This window comes from Xenopus tropicalis, chromosome 8, assembly GCF_000004195.4.
Source record: "Xenopus tropicalis strain Nigerian chromosome 8, UCB_Xtro_10.0, whole genome shotgun sequence".
NCBI classification, from domain to species: domain Eukaryota; kingdom Metazoa; phylum Chordata; class Amphibia; order Anura; family Pipidae; genus Xenopus; species Xenopus tropicalis.
The window spans coordinates 43,734,499-43,755,532 of record NC_030684.2 but is presented as its reverse complement, the minus strand read 5'-3'; the positions used below and the strand labels follow the sequence as shown (position 1 = coordinate 43,755,532).

At 42.1% G+C, this 21,034-nt stretch overlaps 1 protein-coding gene across 1 annotated transcript; it reads right to left on the bottom strand.

Moving 5' to 3' along the window:
• Positions 1-11,018: 11,018 nt before the first annotated feature.
• Positions 11,019-14,631, bottom strand: lrrc32.2 (leucine rich repeat containing 32, gene 2). The gene is made up of 2 exons (XM_031891687.1): positions 14,569-14,631; positions 11,019-13,338 (listed from the first exon to the last, which is right to left on the bottom strand). The coding sequence occupies exons 1-2, from the start codon at positions 14,629-14,631 to the stop codon at positions 11,353-11,355; spliced, it is 2,049 nt and encodes a 682-aa protein (XP_031747547.1). The 3' UTR covers positions 11,019-11,352.
• Positions 14,632-21,034: the final 6,403 nt, after the last annotated feature.

Genomic DNA, 21,034 nt, shown 5'->3' with positions numbered 1-21,034 from the left:
TTGGAATCAAGGCTAACCAATGACCTACCAAGTTGCCCAAGCACCTGATGCTCAGATGTTTGCTTCAAAACTAGGGATGCACCGAATCCAAGATTCGGTTCTGGATTTGGCCAAGTTTCAGCGTTTTTCAGCAGGATTCGGCTGAATCCATGCTTCTGACCAAACCAAATCCGAATCCTTAAAATCACATGACTTCTTGTCACATAAACACAGAAATTTAAAATTTTTCGCTGATTGCTTAACATGCGCCTGTCTCTTACCCTTCCTTATCCGTTACATGTGCAAATTAGGGTTTGGTTCGGTATTTGGACAAATCTTTTGCCAACGATTCGGGGTTTGGCTGGATCCTAAAATAGTGGATTTGATAGATCGGGTCGAGTTCCACGACCTGTATAAAAATTCTTTGCCTGTTTTCTTGTGTATGTTTTTGGTCATGTAGCTCCTCCCAGCCCATTGCTTTTGGTGCAAATGCTACTTGGTCGAGGATCTGACTATACAGTAGGCGGCCATACACGGGCCAATTCTAGCTGTCAATATCGGCCCTTTAGACCGATTCATAGTAACATAGTAATATAGTAAGTTGGGTTGAAAAAAGACATACGTCCATCACATTCAACCACAATAAATTAAGATTCAGCAGCTTATCTGCCCGTGTATTATTGGTTAAACTGACCAAATCTGGGCATGTATGGTCAACTTTACAGAACCTTGCATTTATAATTAATATGCAAACATATTAGAACATCTCCGAGCAGCCTCTTTTGTTCAGCAGGCCTGATTCCTGACCATTAATGGTCTGTGTGCTAAATTACATTAGTGCGGAAGTCAAAATACCAGACGAAAAGGAGCCAGTGCTGTTCAACAACTTTATACACAAAGCATACAATGAAGCATTGTATACAAATTATACCGTTGCCTACCATCAATCCAAAAGATAAACTATGTCACTTTGGCTAAGGAAAATATTTGCACACAATCATTTTTAAACAAATTCCTTATGAAATAGAAGGTTATATGTATGGGCATGGAACATTCCATCTCAGCATATTAAGAGAGGGAGATGACATATTGTTTCACTTAGTGTAAACAGGGCCTCTGTCAGAAACTTTGGGGCCCTATACAAGTTATTTATATTGGGCCCCCCATGAACACAAGTGCTCAGTACCAAATTGTTTGCCCACTGCAGGGGGCCCCAGAGCTATAGGAGGCCAAGTGAGACTGATAAACAGCTACAATATGAGACGACTGATATTCAATGCTCCTGCGATATCGGTTGTTTTGTCGATCTGCCATACACGCACCAATTACCGTATGAAACTAGGTTTCATACAGTACTATTGGTACGCAACAAATCATACTTGTCGCAGGCGGCTTATTTCCCCAATTTGACATCCCACCGGCGTGAATGTAAATCGCCGGTGGGATGGCATATGTGGCGCCGCTCGAGGCAACTTCGGTGATTTTGGCAAATCGACGGTGCCGCGTATGCCATCCAACTGGCGATTTACATTCTCGCGGGTGGGATGTCATATCGGGGAGGTTAGTCGCCCGTATTTATAGTTATATATAATACATGAAGTTAATGCTTAAGAGAATCAATTTGATGAGCTTTTTGACCTATACAGGTAGCACCTTAGTGCTAATTTTTTTTTACAGGCAGGTTTTTATACATTGCTGCATTCTGATTCTTGCTCTGTGCTGGACCATATGTGTAAGCAGTAGTACCGCATCTTGAACTGATATTTGCCTATGTAAACAACATTTTGGTATAGCTGTGTCTACTACTGCCCCTACTGGAATGTCTCCCTGGTCTTTACCCCTAAATATTATGTTTCCAAGTTCTGCATGCAATTTTTTTGTTTTTTTACATGCCTATATTCTGCTGTCATTGCAGGTGAAATCAGCAAAAAGGGGGGTTGGTATTTGTCTATTATTTTTTTATTTGTATTTTTACAGCTGCATCATCTCCAAGGTGGGCCCCAAACAGCCTTATGTCTTTAGTCTGATTCCACCTGCACAAAGCAGACCCCCTTAGAACAAATGATATATAAGAACAGCTTCCCTCACTACATTACATGAATAATGTAGCTTTCCAGAATCTGGAGTAGGGCAAACAACTTGGCTAAATATACTGGGACTCTTTGGAAACCCTCTGGGGGAGGCTGAGACTGCAGCACTTTAATGACATGTTTAAGACCACCTGTGGTCCTACTGGGAAATCTAATGTTCATGGTATAATAAAGGCTGGGCTATTGCGGTCACATGCTGTTTTAAGGGATATTTATGCAATACTGTTTAGTTGTTGTTACCACTACCTACATTCCATTGTGCTTTATGATCACCCTTGAACTCTGTAAATGCCGAAATGTCCCAGCCAGAGTATCTACTTAGGAACTATGCTGCAGAAGGAATTTGAAACTAACTTTGATGCCTTTGTTCATGACGCTTGCTGCCAACTGCCATCTGTATTTAACAACATGGGGTTTCTATTGCCTACCTGGTAACAAATACCTGTAAAATGTGCCTTAAATGTATGGATATTTAGCACCTATTCATTTTAAATGTACAATTTGGTGAGCTTCAGTTCTCTGTGGGATGGTATGTAAATACTAAATACAGAAATCTTCCACTTAATGATAAGATCCAGGCTCATAATGGCGATCTGTGGATTCTGACAAATGCCAGAGGGGCTGCTGTAAGATGCCATAGACACTCACTATTTATTGGGCCTCTGGGGGGCTGTTTGGGCCTCTGTGTACAGGTATGGGATTTGTTATCCAGAAAGTTCCAAATTACAGGAAGACCATCTCCTATAGACTCCATTATAAGCAAATAATTCTAATTTTAGAAATGATTTCCTTTTCTCTGTAATAATAAAACAGGACCTTGTACTTGATCCCAACTAAGATATAATTAATCCTTATTGCATACAAAACAATTCTATTGGGTTTATTTAATGTTTAAATGGTTTATTAGTAAACTTAAGGTATGGAGATCCAAATTACGGAAAAATCTCTTATTTGGAAAACCTCAGGCTTTCCAGATAACAGGCCCCATACCTTACTTAAAATGCCAGGCCTATTATGAATCCCAGTCCAGTCCCGACTGGATAGATCAATGGGAACAACTGGAGCACCTTTTCTGCATTTACATTTGATAGGATGCCTTGCAAAACCCTGTTTTTTAGTTAAAAATCACTTCTCCCAAATTAAAAAAAAAAGTTAAAAAGAGAAATATTTGATTTAAAATCTTGCAGTGAGTGGAATGGCCTTGGGGAATTCCTTTTCCTTGCCACCAAAGTTGTTAAAACACGTACAGCCGCAGAGGAAGATCGACATACAATACAGTATTACTTCCACCATTTAACTACATTACTGCCAGGAGGGATTTAGAGAAAGCCTCTATACCTTGTTTGACCTATTAGATGAAGATATAGATAAATACATTTTTTTAAAATTCACCTTATTGTATAATGTTCTTTACTGATACCCCATGCACTAAGGTTAATAAAGGTTAGCTTGATCACTGCAAGATATTGGTGTCACCCAGAAAGTACACAGTGGTACTGCATCATTACACATGGCACCTCTGCACCCTCATAGATCTCCATTGCCTCTCCTACCAGCTCCATTAGGGCATTACTTGGCATTTCAGCGCAGCGGAATATGTTGGCGCTTTATAAATAAATGTAAATAACAATAATAATTTAAGACACAATGGGCCTGATTCACTAAAGTGCGATAAAATGTGCGCTATTTTTAGCGTGCGCTATAAATTTTACCGCGTCTTAATTTTGGCGATTTTTCGCAAGATTCACTATAAGCATACTTGCGCTTTTTTACGCGCGATATTGCATGCGGTATTTAACTCGCAAACACTATTTCAATGCGGTATTTGTCGGTACATGCGCTAAATTACGCACGCGAATAGTCGCCGCATATGAATGGTAGCATAGAAATAGTGTATAAAAATTGTCGCCGCATATAAATGGTGTATATAAATATTAGCCACATATAAATGGTAGCATATAAATAGTAGATGCTTATAAATAGTAGCCGCGAAAAAATTCAACGCACATCCAAAAATTCGCTGCAAATCCATGCCTGGCGAAACATTTCATTACTTGTAGCCAAATATAAATAGTCGCGCAAATGAAGCACGCCATGTTAGCCATACACGCCAATACTTGCGGAAAATTACTGTATTAAAAATGAACATTTCGCTGCAAACTGGCGGCTGCGTCACTCTAGGGGAAACACAGACTTCAATAAATAACACTGCAAAGTCCATATTTTATTGCAAAAAACTAATTTACTGTACTTTTCTATAATTATCGCCTGCCTGTAGTAGGTGTTAATTTTCGCATAGCCGAATGCGATATTTAGCGTGCAAAAGTTATAGTGAATCATGTGATCATATTCTTTTCAGCGCGGAAATTAACGCATGCGGTAAAACTAGCGCGAGAAATACCGCATGCGAAAATGGCGATTTATCGCACGCGATAATACTATGGTGAATCGCGCGCAAATTATCGCGTCTTTTTTACCGCAAAAAAACGTGCGATAATTTTTATCGCACTTAAGTGAATCAGGCCCAATGATTGTTGGATCTCAGTCTAATATAGGAAACTGGCAACTTCGAAGTACTGTATAATTGTTAAAGGAAAGCACTGGCTTCATGCATTACGGTACCAACTGCTACGAGAGAATGCAGACTTCTCCCTATACAGTAAATTATTTCTCTGTCGGGGAATTCTGAAAGTTGTAGTTAACCAACAGCTGGAGAAGAGGGGTTTGTTTTATAAGTAAGCATATAAATAGTTAACGGCCACTGTGTCCTATAAAAAATTTAGAAATTTTTCCGTCCCCCTAATCCACCCCATCTCACCAAAACACATTGGAAATCCCACCTACTTCTGGGGCCTCACAAACTGGGACTGTTCTGCTAACCAATGAAACTTATGCAACTTTGCACTGACCCCCAGCCTGGCATGATAGCTCTATTCATAGTGTAGGAACTAGAGAATGAGGATGATTGGAGTCCAGTGTGGCTGTGCGTCCCTGGGTTAGTACCTTGGCGGTTCCATGGGCTTAGAAATTTTTTTAAAATGAGCCCAGGTATTTTTCTTTTATAGGGAATCTCCACCCAAAGCTTTTATTTACATTATGAAAATGTAATTAAGCAACTTTCCAATATAAATCAAACAAGGTTTGTACATTAAAGTTGTTTATTTGTAAATATAATTGCAGTGTCATCAGTAATTGTTTATCCCTTTTTGTCAAAACAGTTTGTGGTGGAGTTACCGTTTAAAAGTAATTCCTGTGAAGCACTGGAAAAATGTCAGTATGACTTTAATGAGCCTGCCGCTGATTTAAACATCACTTTGTATAAACATGACACACAGCCACAGGCCACTGCTTTGATATTAAATGGAAAGGGGTGGAAAAAATAATGAGAAAGGAATTAATGAAAATGTTGAAAATTAACAGGTGATCAAAATGAATTATTACTTAATTAATGCTAAGGATTATTTTTTTTTCATAAAGGCAGGTTGGACAGAGCAGCCCCTGGCAAGATATCATAGCTGCTAAGGAAAGTCTATCCTTGACATCAATTCCTGCAGCAGCAGCTGAACTACACACAGCTAAATCTATTTAGCTAAACATTTAGAATAAGACATTTTTCATGGGCATAATATTTAAATGTGTATTAGTCAGGGAGTGACTTGGGCACCCCAGCAGTTACATGGTTCCCTTATATTTATGTCCCTGTCCTTCACAAACTCAAGGGAGAAAAAAGGTAAAACTAGAAGTTTTTAAAGTGCTGCACCACACAATCTCTGTGGTTATTGAACATCAGTAGATCTATATTCTAATCAGGAAATGGGAAGGGTAAGTCTGCCCTCTACTGGACACATCATGTATTGACAATCTTCCCTGAAGACCCTGACACATATTTTATTAGTTTATTGATTTGTAAGTTACAAAGAATACAAAAAGACTGTATACACCAGGCCCAAACCAAAAAACAAAATACTGTAGGCTCTTTCATTTAAAGCACTCACAGCTCCTGTCTGTTTGTGCCAGAGAGCGAAGTATGCAGCATGCACATTTATTGTTGCCACCCAGCCAATGTAATTGCCGGTTTATTTGTAATACCCTATAAATCCAGCCAGTAAATCACCAGCTAGGGCTGGGGCCGGAACTACAAATTTACCGCCAATGCAATTGCAGTTTAATTTGTAATATCCTATAAATCCCTCCCTTCCCTGATCCTTTTCACTGCTGGATTTCACCATATAAGGATATTCCTGCCTATGTCCTGCCCATTTTCCTACCCAGTCTGCCAATTTCCTCACCCCCCCCCAAATTCAGGGACATGTCTAGAGAATCCAGTGCGATCACTGCAGCCCTGCAACATATACTTATTAGACATGCCTCTCAATTTTCAAAAAGATCGTTATTCTAACCCAGTGGCAAAACCTATAAGGCCAGAGGGGGCAGATATTCCAGTGGACACCCTGCAGCACTTCCTAGAGGCTTCCCATGCACAAGTGCATCACGTTGTTAGAGCAGGACCTCAGCATTATGTCCCCTGTGTCAGAAAAATTAGAATGGAGCCGTCTGAGCTCTGTCCATAAATACCTTCCCCTCATTCTTCTCATCACAATGGATGGCCTTTTGAAGGCCTATAATGGCTAGTGTCCTAGAGGGCTCTATTGTTAGGGCCCATTCTATTTGTATATAGAAAGTGCTCATGTTACCCTTACAGTGCCTCTTCTCCTCAAGAAACTTACACAATATGCAAAGCCTGTCCTCTTCACTGGAACCTTTTCATTAGGCTTATTAATTCACTAATTGGATAATTCTAGTACTTGTAAAGGCTGGGAATCAGCAGTACATTATGCAGCCAACAATACATCATGGAGTTAATTGTGCATGAAGGACCTAATTATAATTTGCTATAAAAAGCTTAGAAATCCAAGGGAGGCGAAGGTGCATATGTGTAAGAGTCATTTTTAGAATACAATAGGCCTTGGTATAAGTAAAACTGAGCGGACACCTGCAAACAACACTCTTCTCTAGGCAATGGGCTAAAATAGCTGTGATTATTCATTGTTATACCATCAGCGCCTCTGCCGTAATTATTATCTTACTGTGGCTCAAAGGCTGGCACGCGAGCAACACTCCAGACAGTTTAGACCATGCCCTGATCCATTGTGGCTCAGCCATCACCTGGGCCTGTGCAACCCTATTTACCCCACTGGGTGACACTGTGGGGGTGGGGAATGGATGGATTTAGGAAGGCTGTGGGAGCTATATTTTGTGGGAGCAGGGATGGAAGAAAATGCTTTGCTTTGTTTGGCCAGGTGGCTAACAGTGTGCCATAGGGAACAGTAAGCACCTGCCCAAATGTAGAGGAGGAGGGCACCTCCTGATAATACCTTCTACACCAGGGGTCCCCAACCTTTTATACCCATGAGCTACATTCAAATGGCAAAAAGTGTTGGGGAGCATTCCTGGGGTCACTATAAGAGCTATAATTGGCTATTTGATAGCCCCTATGAGGACTGGCAGCCTACAGAAGGCTCTGTTTGGCAATTACACTGGGTTTTTATGCAAGGAAAACTTGCCTTCTAACAAGAAATTAAAAAATAAGCGCCTGCTTTGAGGCTTCTGGGAGCAACATCCAAAGGGTTGGTGGGCAACATGTTGCCCCTGAGCCACTGGTTGGGGATCACTGTTCTACACTATGGACTATCACTGTCCCATATGGCCAGATAGCTACAGATAAATAACAGATTGCCTACAGTGCCAATTTGCCATCAGGCACAATAGGCTTCTGCTGGGTGGGAGAGGGCACCTTCTGCTAGTACCTCCTGTTCGCACTATTGGTTTTGCCTGTTCCACGCTGCCTTCCACTGACAGAAGTAGTGGTTACATGAAACCACATTTAAGCACAATGGCCATAAAGATCATGTATGTATGGGAAGTGTTATAAATCATTTAATTATTATCATTTTTGCACAATTCTCATGTCACTCCAAGGCCCAGCAATGAAGTTTTGCCAGATATGGGAAGCCCTTGAGCTATTCTGCTGTTGTAGTGGATTGCTGATGTGAGCTGGCGATTGTATATAGGAGAGAAAGGGGGTTGGCTGCTCTTCTAGCTTCAGATAACTGCTTGCCATTTGGGGTAAAAAAAATCAAAGCCATTTTGGGTTTAGCTCCCCTTTAATGGGATATTAGATTTAAGAGCTGGCAAGCAGCAGTTACACATGAGTATCATGGTATAGTCAAGTCACATGCTTTGTCACCCAAATGGGACATTGGCTCCCATAAAGCGATGTGCTAGTTAACCCTGGTTATGCTGCAAATGAGAGGCTATGCAGGGTTAGCTCAGGGCAGCGTATATTTGCCTCATTATTTATATAATATGTACTAAGGCTTATTTTATTTAGGGCAGGAGTACCTTGAGCAATGATAGGACAGGAAGAATCTAATGGTTCAAAAACATAGTAGTGAGCTCTACTTTCTATTTTTTGCTGTAGTTTATACAGGAGCAGTGGCCAGCTCCATGTTTTAGCTCCCACCCTTTCCAGCTACAGTCAGGTGATCCCATTGGAGCCAATAAAAGGGCAAACATTCGGGGGTTTTAACCTTGAAAGCAAGCAACTTATGGTTATCATTCCAGGGCCCTTTGAATGCTGATGCTTATAGCTATGTGACATGTTTAATAATACCTTATTGTAATCACACATCAGGTGCCCTTTGTATAATGTCCCATGATCTCTGCACTTACCCTCCGGTGTGAAACTGACCGAAACAAGCAGTCATGTGGGCCCCTGTGCACGAGCTGCCGCTTCCTCTCTGATAAGTGAGAATGAGTGGGTGCCTCTCTGCCGGCTTCCCCTTACGTTACAGCTGAACGCTGCTAGGGGGTTTCCAAACGTGTGTGTGATAGAAACTTGTTTGGCTTAAGTGCATTGAACCCATTAGGGCAAAACCATCATCCACATGTAGCTCACTTTTGTGACAGTGCTGCTACTGCTGATGCTGATGCTGTTGGCGCTACAGGAGCCCTGAGCCCCCGTTTACTATGGGGGAACAGGTACACTTTGTTGAATGGCGTGCCTCCACCCAGGGTAGGTATAGGTAGAACTATAGCTCCCCTCCCTGGGAAACTCTGTAATTTCCTCCTTTGACAGGGACTCCCTGCAACTCCCAGTACCTTGCCCCTTCCTTTGGGGTAGCTGCTTACCAGGCAGTTGAGGATCCTCTGGGTATGAATAGCCAATACACCGGTTGTGATGTTGAACCAGATGAACTTGCTTTATTGAGAGATTACAGGCAGAGCTTCCAGGTTACAGTGCATGGATAGTTACAGTGACCCTTCAACTTTAACTACTCTCTTAGAGAACCTCTCTCAGAGGGCTACTCACGGTACTCCCACCAAGTGATCCTATCTAGGGTCTCTCATACAGTTCTTGCAGTGACATAACTACCATACAGCAGGCTGTATGACTGGGGGGGGGGGGATATGTATAGTAGTCCCACTGGTAGGGGGGATAGTCAGTGGAGATGGTCAGAGGAGGAAGAGATTTATAGGTAGGGTTGCCACCCAAATTTACCGGCAACTCCAAAGGTAGGGTTGCCACCTGGCCAGTAACAGTGGTGCTAGATTCGAATGTCTCTAATAGTGAGAAAACCTAAAACTATTGGAAGGCTGGCCTTTTTATGCAGAAAAGGTTGTAACCCCACCCACAGACCTGCACAGAAGGGACTGTACACTCTCTAGAGCTCCAGGAAGATGTGGGCTGTGAGGCTTAGTAACTCTAACTTACATTGCTGGTTACATTTTTATTTTACTCCAGCCACTGGCAAAATATTAAAAGCTCAAACTATATGCACCTTGTAAAGACCTATTCAACAATGATAAGGAGTGCTAAGATTACTATGTATCATTTAAATAGCTGGACCCCACAGCAAAAAAAAAAAAATCAAAATTTTTAGGGACCCCAAATCTTGGGGAAGATGCTATAAATTCAGTTAAATTGTGCATCAGTTAGGAACCTCGCTGGGCTCTCTGTTTCTGGGTTCCCCAGCTTTAGCCAGGTCTGCTTTCTCTGTTGGTACCCTTGAATGCAGGTCATTAAATACTTGATGAAAGAACCAGATTGTTTGGGGGGATGTAAAGAAGCCAAAAAAAAAGCAAATATGAAGGCTAATTTATGGTATATTTTCCTTCTTAAATAATATGTACATAAATATTTACATTGATAAATGAATAGAGTGGGCACATTGTGCCAGGCTGCCAGTGCATGCTGTAGCCAAGTATTTTCTGCCTGGAAAATCTTTATAATGGTTTTTCTCAGTGATTATCCCATTGCCTGTAGAATGATTGTGCTTTCTAAAAGGAGAATGAAAGGGTTCATCACTGGGGGGTGATTATAATCAGTTACCTCAGGCCAGCGCTCATCTTCACTGAAAAAGGCACTACCTCAGTGAGCACCAAGCCACCATCTTCTTCCTGTCTCTGGGATCTTTGCTGCAGCTCAGGGCTGTGCACATACACAGTAGCGACAAATTCAGCTTTGGTTTTACACTTCTGCACCCAGACTCGCTGCATGGAATCCCTGGGACAAATGAAAAGATGGGGGTGTAGCACTGCCTAAAATAGTACCCTGTTTTTAAGTAAAGAGGAGTGTGCTGGCCCAGGGTGTGATGTATGCAATTATAATAATGGGGCATCCATAGCAAATTGGCCTTTTGTTCTTCTTTAAATACGTTAAATGGGTGGTTCACCTTTGCGTTAACTTTTAGTATGTTATAGAATGTCCTATTCCTAGCAACATTGCATTTGGTCTTTGTTATTTATTTTTTATAGTTTTTTAATTATTTGCCTTCCTCTTCTACATTTTTCCATCTTCCAAATAGGGGTCACTGACCCCGGCAGCCAAAACGACTATTGCTCTGTGAGCCTACAATATTACTATTGTTACTTTTTATTACTCATCTTTCTATCCAGGCCCTTTCCTATTCATATTCCAGTCTGTCATTTAAACCAATCCAGAGTTGCTAAGGTAAACATGACGCTAGCAGCCAGCCGCTGAAATTTTAAACTAGAGAGCTGCTGGGCAAAAAGCTAAAAAACTGAAAAACTAAACAAAATGAAAACTAATTGCAAATGATCTTAAAATATCAGTCTATGTCATATTAAAAGTTAATTTAAAAGGTGAACAACCCTATTAAACCAAACCAGCAGGAATGCTTAGCTTTCCCTGTAACTTAAAGCTTTCATTAATGTTTCCCATTGCCAAATGAGAGTGTACATGCATGATTGTATAAGACTGCTACGGAGTAGAAATGATGGACTCCTCCCTTGATTTCACTGCCTTAGGCGGACTGGCTGGTTCTGCAGCCACCTTATTGCTCCTGAACTTACAGGTTAATGCCAACGTTGGTCTTCCTTTCCTACACAGGAAATATACTGCAGAAGTCAAAGAAGTCAAGGCTATGAATGAAATTATAATCACAATTATAGAGTGAATACTTATTGTCTGATGAAAGCAGTGCTTAGTGTGGTCACCGGTTACATTAGCTTTGCCAGTGCTGTTGTTGTCAAGATAGATGCAATGTGCTTCCTCCAGATCCCAGATACGTACTGGTCCAGCCTGCAAGATCTTTAGCCAGTTTAGGGAACAGCAGCTAAAGGGGTTGCCTTTGATATACAGATGGGTAAGGCTCGAGGCCCAGGCTAAGGCAGCTTTATTATCTAACATACGAAGGTCATTGTTTCGAAGATCCACAATGTCCACATGAGAGCAGTATAAATTAGCGGGTAGGGCACGAAGTTTGTTATTAGACATATTCAGAAATTGTAATGATTTTAAACATGGAAGTTTTGCTTGGGATTCATTCATCTGGTTTCCTTGTAAAGAGAGAAACTGTAGTGATTCTTCCAGCCCTTCCATCGTACTTTCTTCAAGAGTCAATCCTAGATTTTCAGAGAGATCCAGTACAGCTAAAGGCGTATGATGGAAAGCACGGGGTGGAAGCTGTGTAATGTAGTTGTGACCTAAATTCAAATACTTAAGTTTGGGAGCCCTAGAAAAATTTGTACAGATATCGTCTTTTGATGAACCATTAATCATTTTGGGATGGCTCTGTGGGCGCAGAATAACATTGTTGCCTTTGAGATTGAGGTGTTGAATATTAGGAAGAAACTTGAACAACCACTGTGGAACAGTTTGGATAGAATTCCCTTCCAGATTTAGGACCTTTAAGGCGTTCAGTGTCACAGGTATGTGAGTCCAATCTTTTACCTGGCTGGACACAGTAGAAGAAGGCTCTTCCCTCATATATGTAATGCAATTATGAGCCAAATTTAGATTTTCAAGTCTGGTTGCATTAGAAAGGAAGTGAGAAGGGAACGAGGTCAGATGGTTATGGCTAAGATCCAAATCTCGTAGATGGGATAGATTATAGTTTGAATATTCAATAGCACTGAAAAGGTCTAAGCCTTCAGCAGCTTCAAACCAATGGCTACTTTCTACATTCTCCAACGTTGTTTCTGATCCTGGTGCCATTTCAACCAGGTTATTTCCAGAAAGGTTAAGATACTGGATCTTATGAATATTAGGAAGAAATGGGAAACGTTTGAGGTTATTTTGGCTGAGGTCTAAGGTACTAAGCTGATAAGGTGTTTGTGAGTCATTGCTGTAGAAGAACCTTAAGGCATTGGAACTGAGGTTCAGAACTTGTAGCTGTGTGAGATCAAAGCTAGCTATGCACTGGATGAAGTTCCCTGCAAGATTCAGAGTTCTGAGGTTTTGTAAGGCATCAAATGTACCTTCTGTTATCCCTGTGATGTCATTGTTGGCAAGATCTAACTCTGTAAGATGCAAAGCTCCATCAAAGGTCCCAGGGGACAGTGTTACCATCTTGTTACCTGACAGGTCCAGCTTTTTCAAAGAACGACTGCCGTTTAAGTAGAACGTTACCATTTTACTGTCCAAATGATTTTGTGCAAGACTTAGTATTTTTAGATTTGGCAGCGATGCAAAAACCCCGTCATGGCGCTGGTAGTGTTTGTGCAATTGATTAGCAGCAAGATTGAGAGTATCAAGTTGTGTTACAGCCAGGAATGCTCCACGGTCTATTTCTTCCAGCTGGTTGTAGCCTAAGCTCAGACTCTGAAGACTGTGAAGGTGGGATATTGGAGACACAGTGATTTTAGTGATGAGGTTGTGAGACAGGTCCAGTGTTTTGATGCTCCTTGGTAGGTTTTCAGGAATATCAAAAATATTGAGACCGCAGCAGTGAACTTCGGATTCGTTCTGAAAAAAAAAGAATTTTGAGAAAATAATTGATAAAAAGACATTTTCATGAATATATACCACTCAGTTCCGCAAAATGAATAATGAAGGAGGTACAGCCTAATATATATACACAGGGTCGGACTGGGGTGTGAAGGGCCCACCGGGGCTCCCATCCCAGGGGCCTTGCAGGTGCACTCAGCCGGGCACGTCCTCTAACCACCCCACCCCCCCCTGTAGGGGCCCCCCTAACCCCCCTCGCAGGGCCCCCACCCGACGTCCTCCCCCGAGTGCATAAATTTGACGCATCAGGGGAGGAGCGTTCGGGAGGGGGAGAGCCGGCAAGGGTCGGGTCTGGGCCGCCGGGGCCCACTAGAGCCGGGGCCCACCGGGATTTTTCCCAGTGTCCTGGTGGCCCAGTCCGACCCTGTATATACATTCTGGCATATATATCATATGTAAGTCATAAATACGTTCCACTGTGTTTTAATAGATTCATAATAAACCCAAAACAAACTTCTCAGTGTCCCAGCTTTAGACTAGCCGATGTAAGTTAACTCATGTGATGGCCATTTGTTCATTTCTGGTTGTATATATGTATGTGTGTATGTGTAAATGTTATCTGAAATGTAAACCATAGAAACAGATTCATGTAAAATTGCTCAAAGCAATCTTCTGAGCAGTTTGCACTTTACATACTTTTTTCAAGATATTATAGTTTTTACACTGCTAATATAATGCATTTGAAACAACAGCACCACCTGCTGTTCATTCAGACTGGACGCAATCATCAGGAGAATTGTAAAACTTTGCTTTAGTTTTGTATGTAAACTTCTTAAACACAACATTTAAATCATTTACTGCTCCACACAGGGTCGGACTGGGCTGCCACGGCACTGGGAAAAAACCCAGTGGACCCCAGCTCTGGTGGGACCTGGCGGCCCAGACCCGATCCCTGCGGGACACTGCACCGATCCTCCCCCAAAGTGCTGCAGGTAAGTTTCATTTAAGTGCACTAAGGGGAGGGGTGGAAGGGCCCCTGTAGGGAGGTGAGTGAAGGCCGCGGCAGGAGGCATTGGGGGGCGCAGGGGCCCCTGAGGCAGAAGTCCCGGTGGGACCTGCACCCCTCAGTCCGACCCTGGCTCCACATAACCCAGTATGGACCTGTCCAGTCTAATACAACTGACGCACTTTTCAGGTCTCATGACAAAGTAAGGAATGCGGCACATATTTCTGGCTGCACTAAAGCACCTCATTCATTATATGTTTTGGGCATGTGGATTTGGGGATGTTATAGCGCATGTCCCCATCCATTCTGTGAAGTCACAGAACTTGTCAGCTCCCATTGTGAGACGTGGCAGTGTGAGATACAGTGTGTATCCTATCATTCACCTATTGCACTCGAAATCTCACAGCGACCTGTAAGTTAAAGATCATTGATAATAATAAGCTTTGAGTCCAATCAAGTGAATAAACCTATAAAAAATGCATGTTAACGAGCCCAGAAATAGCTATCACAAATACAACCAAACTAATTTTAGCTGCTGTTCCTGTGTCATTCAAGAGTGATATCACACTTCTACATATATCCTTTTTCAGCGGGGGACTAAAACGGAAGCCACAAGCTAAAATATCCTGAGAAATGTGGTTGGTGACAACATGTCCTGTAGGAGCACAGGGTACATACTGTATTACAGAAAGGCAATATTATGTATGCCAACTTATAATAGATACTTATATTTGTGATTAAAGGGGTTAGCAACTACAAATAAACCACAAACAAAAAACCCACTAAATTGTAGTTCTTAACGGTGGCCATGGATTTCAGGTATCTCACAGTCTCAATCTAGCTGGCTGTATTTAATATAACAAATGCAATAGTAGAATACCACTATTGTCTTGTGTCTTGTGCAAGCAGTGGCATAATGTGAGTCAGCCGGACCCCTAATTCATAACATCAGCTATTGCACCATTGTGTGCTCAGGAGCTGCCCTTAAGGTGCTGATTAGACCTCCTTAGAATGATTTGGCAACTGATATGCCCATGTAGGGAGGCCTCCGATGGGCCTACTTGACCAATATCAGGCCAAAAACATCCAGATGTCCATCAGGCAGGTTTGATTTCCCTGCTGGATCAAGATCTGCATTGGCTCATTGATATGGTCCTTGCCCAGACAAACTGTATCACCATTGTTGTAATCGTGGGCATATCAGAGAAAGATCCACTTGTAGGATTGCCACCTGTCCAGTTGTCCAGTTATGATACAGACAGCCCCGTTTTTGGACGAGCTGCCTGGGTCAAAACTGCCTACTCGGTTTTCCAAATTAGGAAAATTGGACAGGAATCTCCATGATTGATGCAGTGATCCGCCGATTGCCACATCATAGCTCCCCACAGTGATGGCACCACAGCATCCCAATGACCAGTGATGAGCAAATCTGTCCCATTTCGCCTCTGCGAAAAATTTGTGAAAATGACAGTAAAATTCGCAAAACTGCAAAAAATCCGCAAAATGTATTTGTTGTGCGACTTTTTTGTTGCCCGCGTCATTTTTTTGTTGTCCGCTTTTTTTTTTTGACATGGCTATGCCCATTTTGATGCGACCGCGCCCGTTTTGACACAACCGCACCCAATTTGACACAACCGTGACCATTTTGACGTGACTGCACAATTTGGGGACCTTGCCAAACAAGCGAATGTTATAATGTATGGTCAGCGAGTAATGTATAGGGCTTTGTCTTGTGGCTAGAAACCTTTTAGCTTTGATTGCTTGTATTTCTCATACAAGTGTGTAGGCAAAACTCTCGTTCTACATTTATCAAGAGAAACTTCACTGATTACTACTAAACATTCCCTAACAGTAAATAAACTGCTGTCAGTTTACCCCACTATGGCTTTTGTTAGCTGTGATATATGTAAATGGGATTACTTTGAACATAAACGGAATGTAGAGACATTTCCCATCAGAATCTTCTAAAATGCACCTAAAAAATGTAAATCCCAAGTTCTAAAATCTGCCGGTGCTTTAATTGGTCAGTTACATACTTTGCTATCAAATGGAGCGTTAAAGGACCCCCTACAGAGCCCCCTTCTAGATATGTACCACCTATACTACTAAATACAGTACATGATCCTAAAAGAAAGAACGCGGCAGCTTGGGCGCTAAGCAGGAGCACGTGTAGTTAAAGTTGATCTAGACCTGCGTATATTCATGTTTGGCTATTAGTAATAAGCAACATTTTTTGCCAGGTTTAGCAAAAAAACCTTTATAGACTCCAATGCCCACAAAAATGTCACGCATTAAATACATTTACAAGGCACGGAAAAATGAAAAACAATGACCAAAAAAACGCCCATTGACTTTAATGCGTTTTGCAATTTTCTTGCAATTTTTTTGCAAATTGTTTGCGAAACGGAACAGGACAGATTCGCTCATCACTATTGACTATCAGTGTCAGGAAGACAAAGTGTCTCCAAGGGTGGATGATGCAGCTACAACGGGGGCCTCCGCAGGGGACCTTTGATATATAGAATACTTTAGTTCCACTTGAAGTTTTGCAGTGCTGTACATAACTATTTCATTGGCCCCATTTTCAATGCAATTTTTAGTAAAGGTGAGCTCCAACCAAAAAAATCTAATTTGTCTTTTGAAAATGTATTTCAAAGTTGCTTTCCAATAAATACAAACTGTAGCAATAGTCGGCTCTCCTTTAGCCAGCTCTCAAATTCTCACAATGCTTTGCACACTGCATCTGTGAGATTTCTGTAGGGGCTGGTTAAAAATGCTGGGAAAGGAGGAGAGTTTTGGCTGCAGAGTAGCTGACTATGACTGCTGCTACATTGTTTTACGTGTACATAGCAGTGCAAAGAATAGACCGGTACAGATAGATACTACTTAGCAATTGCATTTACAAATACAGGTATGGGACCTGTTATCCAGAATGCTCAGGACCTGGGGGTTTTCTAAATAAGGGATCTTTCTGTAATTTGGAACATCACCTTAACTCTTCCAACAAATAATTTAAACATTAAATAAAGGGTTGTTTTGCCTCCAATAAGGATCTTAGTTGGGATCAAGTACAAGGTACTGTTTTATTATTACAGAGAATATTTTTAAAAAAACTAAATTATTTGCTTATAATGGAGTCTATGGGAGATCTGCTTCCTGTAATTCAGAGCTTTCTGGATAACAGGTTTCCACATTACAGATCCCATACCTGTGTTTCTAAAATTATAAACGTTTTTATGAATTTATATTGGAAAGCAGCTTAGAATTTCCTATTTCCTATTTTCCTAGGACCATTTCCTATACTTTCATATATTTTTTATATTATTATTATTATTTGGGTTGCGTTCCACTAGCGCATCTTAAAGTGGTTGTTCTCCTTTGAGTTTACTTTTAGTATGATGCAGAGAGTAATATTCCATGGCAATTTGAAATTGGCTTTAATTTTTTTTTTTATTTGTGTTTTTTTAATTATTTCCCACTTTGTTATCTGGTTGCTAGGGTTCAAAGTACCTTAGCAACTAGGAAGTGGTTTAAACAAGAGACTGGTATATGGATAGGAGAGGACCTGAACAGAAAAATAAGTAATAAAAAGTAACAATAACAGTAGGTCACAGAGCAATAGTTTTTTGCTGCCGGGGTCAGTGACCCCCATTTAAAAATTGGAAAGAGAAGGAGAAGTCAAATAAGTAAAAAAAACTATTAAAAAAAATGACCAATTGAAAAGTTGTTTAGAACTGGCCATTCTATAACATACAAAATGTTTATGGATATGGAGAGGACCTGTATGGAAAAGTGATAAAAAGTAACACCCCTTCAAATGAATCCAGCAAATGGAAGCAGAAGCTAAATTGGAGATAAAATTAAACATTTTCTTGCATTCATATTGCTTTCCGGTTGCTATTGTAATAGGGTTTTGTAATAAAAGCCAGTCAGCTCCATGCAGGATTACTGCCTACTACATAATACCAATGATTGGGTCAATTCTCCAATTGATTATGCAATTGGTAAAATAAAACAAATATTCAGTGTGACATGTATGGGTTTACCCCAGCAATGAAAAAGTCAATGCCAAATGAATTTCATATTGTGATAAATGGTATTTCCATACATAGTAGCCACATTCTGTAGAACATACCTGCCTGCATATGCTCAGAGGATTGGTCGCAGGTTTCCCCCAGCATTGGGATAAAAGGAAATGAAGAAAGAGCAACATTGTGCGTCCCTGTGGCCCCTCATCAGCATGATACTCTGTGCCACACAGCGGCCGGCTCGCTCCATAGTAGTGCTGCTCGGCTGCAGGAAGGAAGCATGTCTGGGAGCATCACTAGGAGAAACATTATTGCCTTATGGGCAGCCCACACATCAACGAAGCAGAGTTTCTTGAGAAAAAAAAAGTTCTACTATAGAAAGGGACAAGGGGAAGACCAAGATGAAAGTGAAATTCTCAAACAGGTCCTTAAATGCAGGGTTACATGCAAATCTCAAACTGAAACTGCTGCAAATGTCAAGTTTATATGGTTAATAGCCCAATTAATGTGGCTTATTATAAGGTTCATAAACAGATGCATTTACCCTCAAGAATATCAAGTCAAAAATCTTTTATTGTAACATGATTAAAGTATATACTAACCCTGTGATCCCCAACCAGTGGCTCGGGGGCAACATGTTGCTCACCAACCCCTTGGATGTTGCTCTCAGTGCCCCCAAACCAGGGAGTTTGTCACGGTCGGCACCCTAAACCAGAACAAATGCCAAGTTCCTTGGTCTCGGCTCGGCTTCACCAGTAATGTGACCGCCTTTGGCTTCGGGAGGAGCCCTCAGCTACTCAGATGCCACCTGGACTTAACGAGAGGAACAAAGCGAGGAGTTCTGGCAAGCAAAGGGGCACGACTGTAGATAAAGTCAGTTAGGCCGAAGATCACGGTACAAATAGGGTTAAACAAGTTCGTCGTCAGGCAGGCTGGGTCGAGGCAGGCGGAAAACAGGGATCGTCAGACAGGCAATGGTCAACCAGATAATCAAGTAGCGGGTTTAGGCAAAATCGGAGTCAAAAGTACAAGCCGGGGTCAGGTTACGGATTTCAGGAAAGTCAGGAGCAGGCCGGGTCAAAACAGGAGAAATACTATCAGAAATACAGGAACAAGAATGCACAAGGCTCAGGAAGAAAAATATCTTTGAAATTCGCGCCATTGCGCGCTGACGTCATCACTCCAGCGCGCATGCGCCTTTAAATGCGGAAGCGCGCGCGCGCCCACTATGAGGAAGCCGGCGCATGAGGAGGACGGCGCGGCGGGCGTCCCCGCTGACGGCGGCGCGGCGGGCGTCCCCGCCGTGCCGGTAAGGCATTTTTTGTTACAGAGTTATTTTTGAATTCCTGACTTGAGGGCAAGTTTTGGTTGAATAAAAACAGGATTTCCTACCAAATAAAGCCCCTGTAAGCTGATAGTGTGCATAGAGGCTGCCTAATATCCAATCTTAGCCCTTATTTGGCACCTCCATGAACTGTTATGATGCTTGTGTTGCTCCCCAAGTCTTTTTACATTTGACTGTGGCTCACGAGTGAGAAACATTGGGGACCCCTGTACAAACCCCACAGATGTCAGCTTGAATGCTTTGGAAGGGTTTAAGGTTTGCAAACTCGATGTATATGTAAAAGCATTTAATTAGGTGTTTGGGCAGTGCTTATGATTGCTAGTTGGGTGGAGGTCAGTGCCAATCATAGTGGCACGATTTAATAATAACACATAATGCATGTATTAGGCTTTGCTGGGGATAGAAAGCCCCATCTACCCAGCACAATACTGCAAGGTGCTCAACTTCCCAAATAAATTTTGAAGTTTCTATGGATGTGAATGGAGGTTTAACCGCGTCAGAGGTGTTTAAAGTAGGGGCGCACTGAATCCAGGATTCGGTTCAGGATTCGGCCAAGATTCTGCCTTTTTTGGCAAGATTCGGAGTCAGCCAAATCCATTCTCCTGGCCGAACCCAATCCAAATCCTAAAAGCCACGTGACAGATTTTTCAGTATTTAATTTTGCAATTTCTTCATGTCCCAGGGTGCATAAACTTCAGTCACACTTTACTGCTGAGCTGCAAGTTGGAGTGATATCACTCCCCTCCCAGCAGCTGATCAGCAGAACAATGGGAAGGGAGCAAGATAGCAGATCCCAGTAGATATCAGAATAGCACTCAATAGTAAGAAATACAAGTCCGACTTGGGAGCAGGGCCGGAACTAGGGGTAGGCAGAAGAGGCAGCTGCCTAGGGCGCAAACACTGGGGGGCGCCAGGCAGGAACCTCTCCTGCCTACTCCTAGCTCCTTTTTCATTGCCCCCGCCGCTTGTCAATACGCGGTGGGGGCAATGAACTATCGCGTAGCCACCGCCCCCCCCTCCCCCAGAACTGCGCATGCGCACTGAAACGCGAGGGGGGGCGGAAGGTGCAGGGGCGAGGTGGCCTACCCGGTTGCCTAGGGCGCCCGGTCGGCTTGGCCTGCCCCTGCTTGGGAGGTTAGTGCACACTGGGCCCTTCTATAGATTTTCTTGCAGGGGTGCACGTTCCATGTCACAAGACTTTGTTTTTTTCACTGTGTCTAGTGGCCTTAATGGACATCAGGTGGCCATGTTTTAAATGTATTATATCAGCAGTGTAAAACTGATGATATCTTGAAAACCTGGAAAAAATGTATGTAAAATGCAATGTTTAAAAAA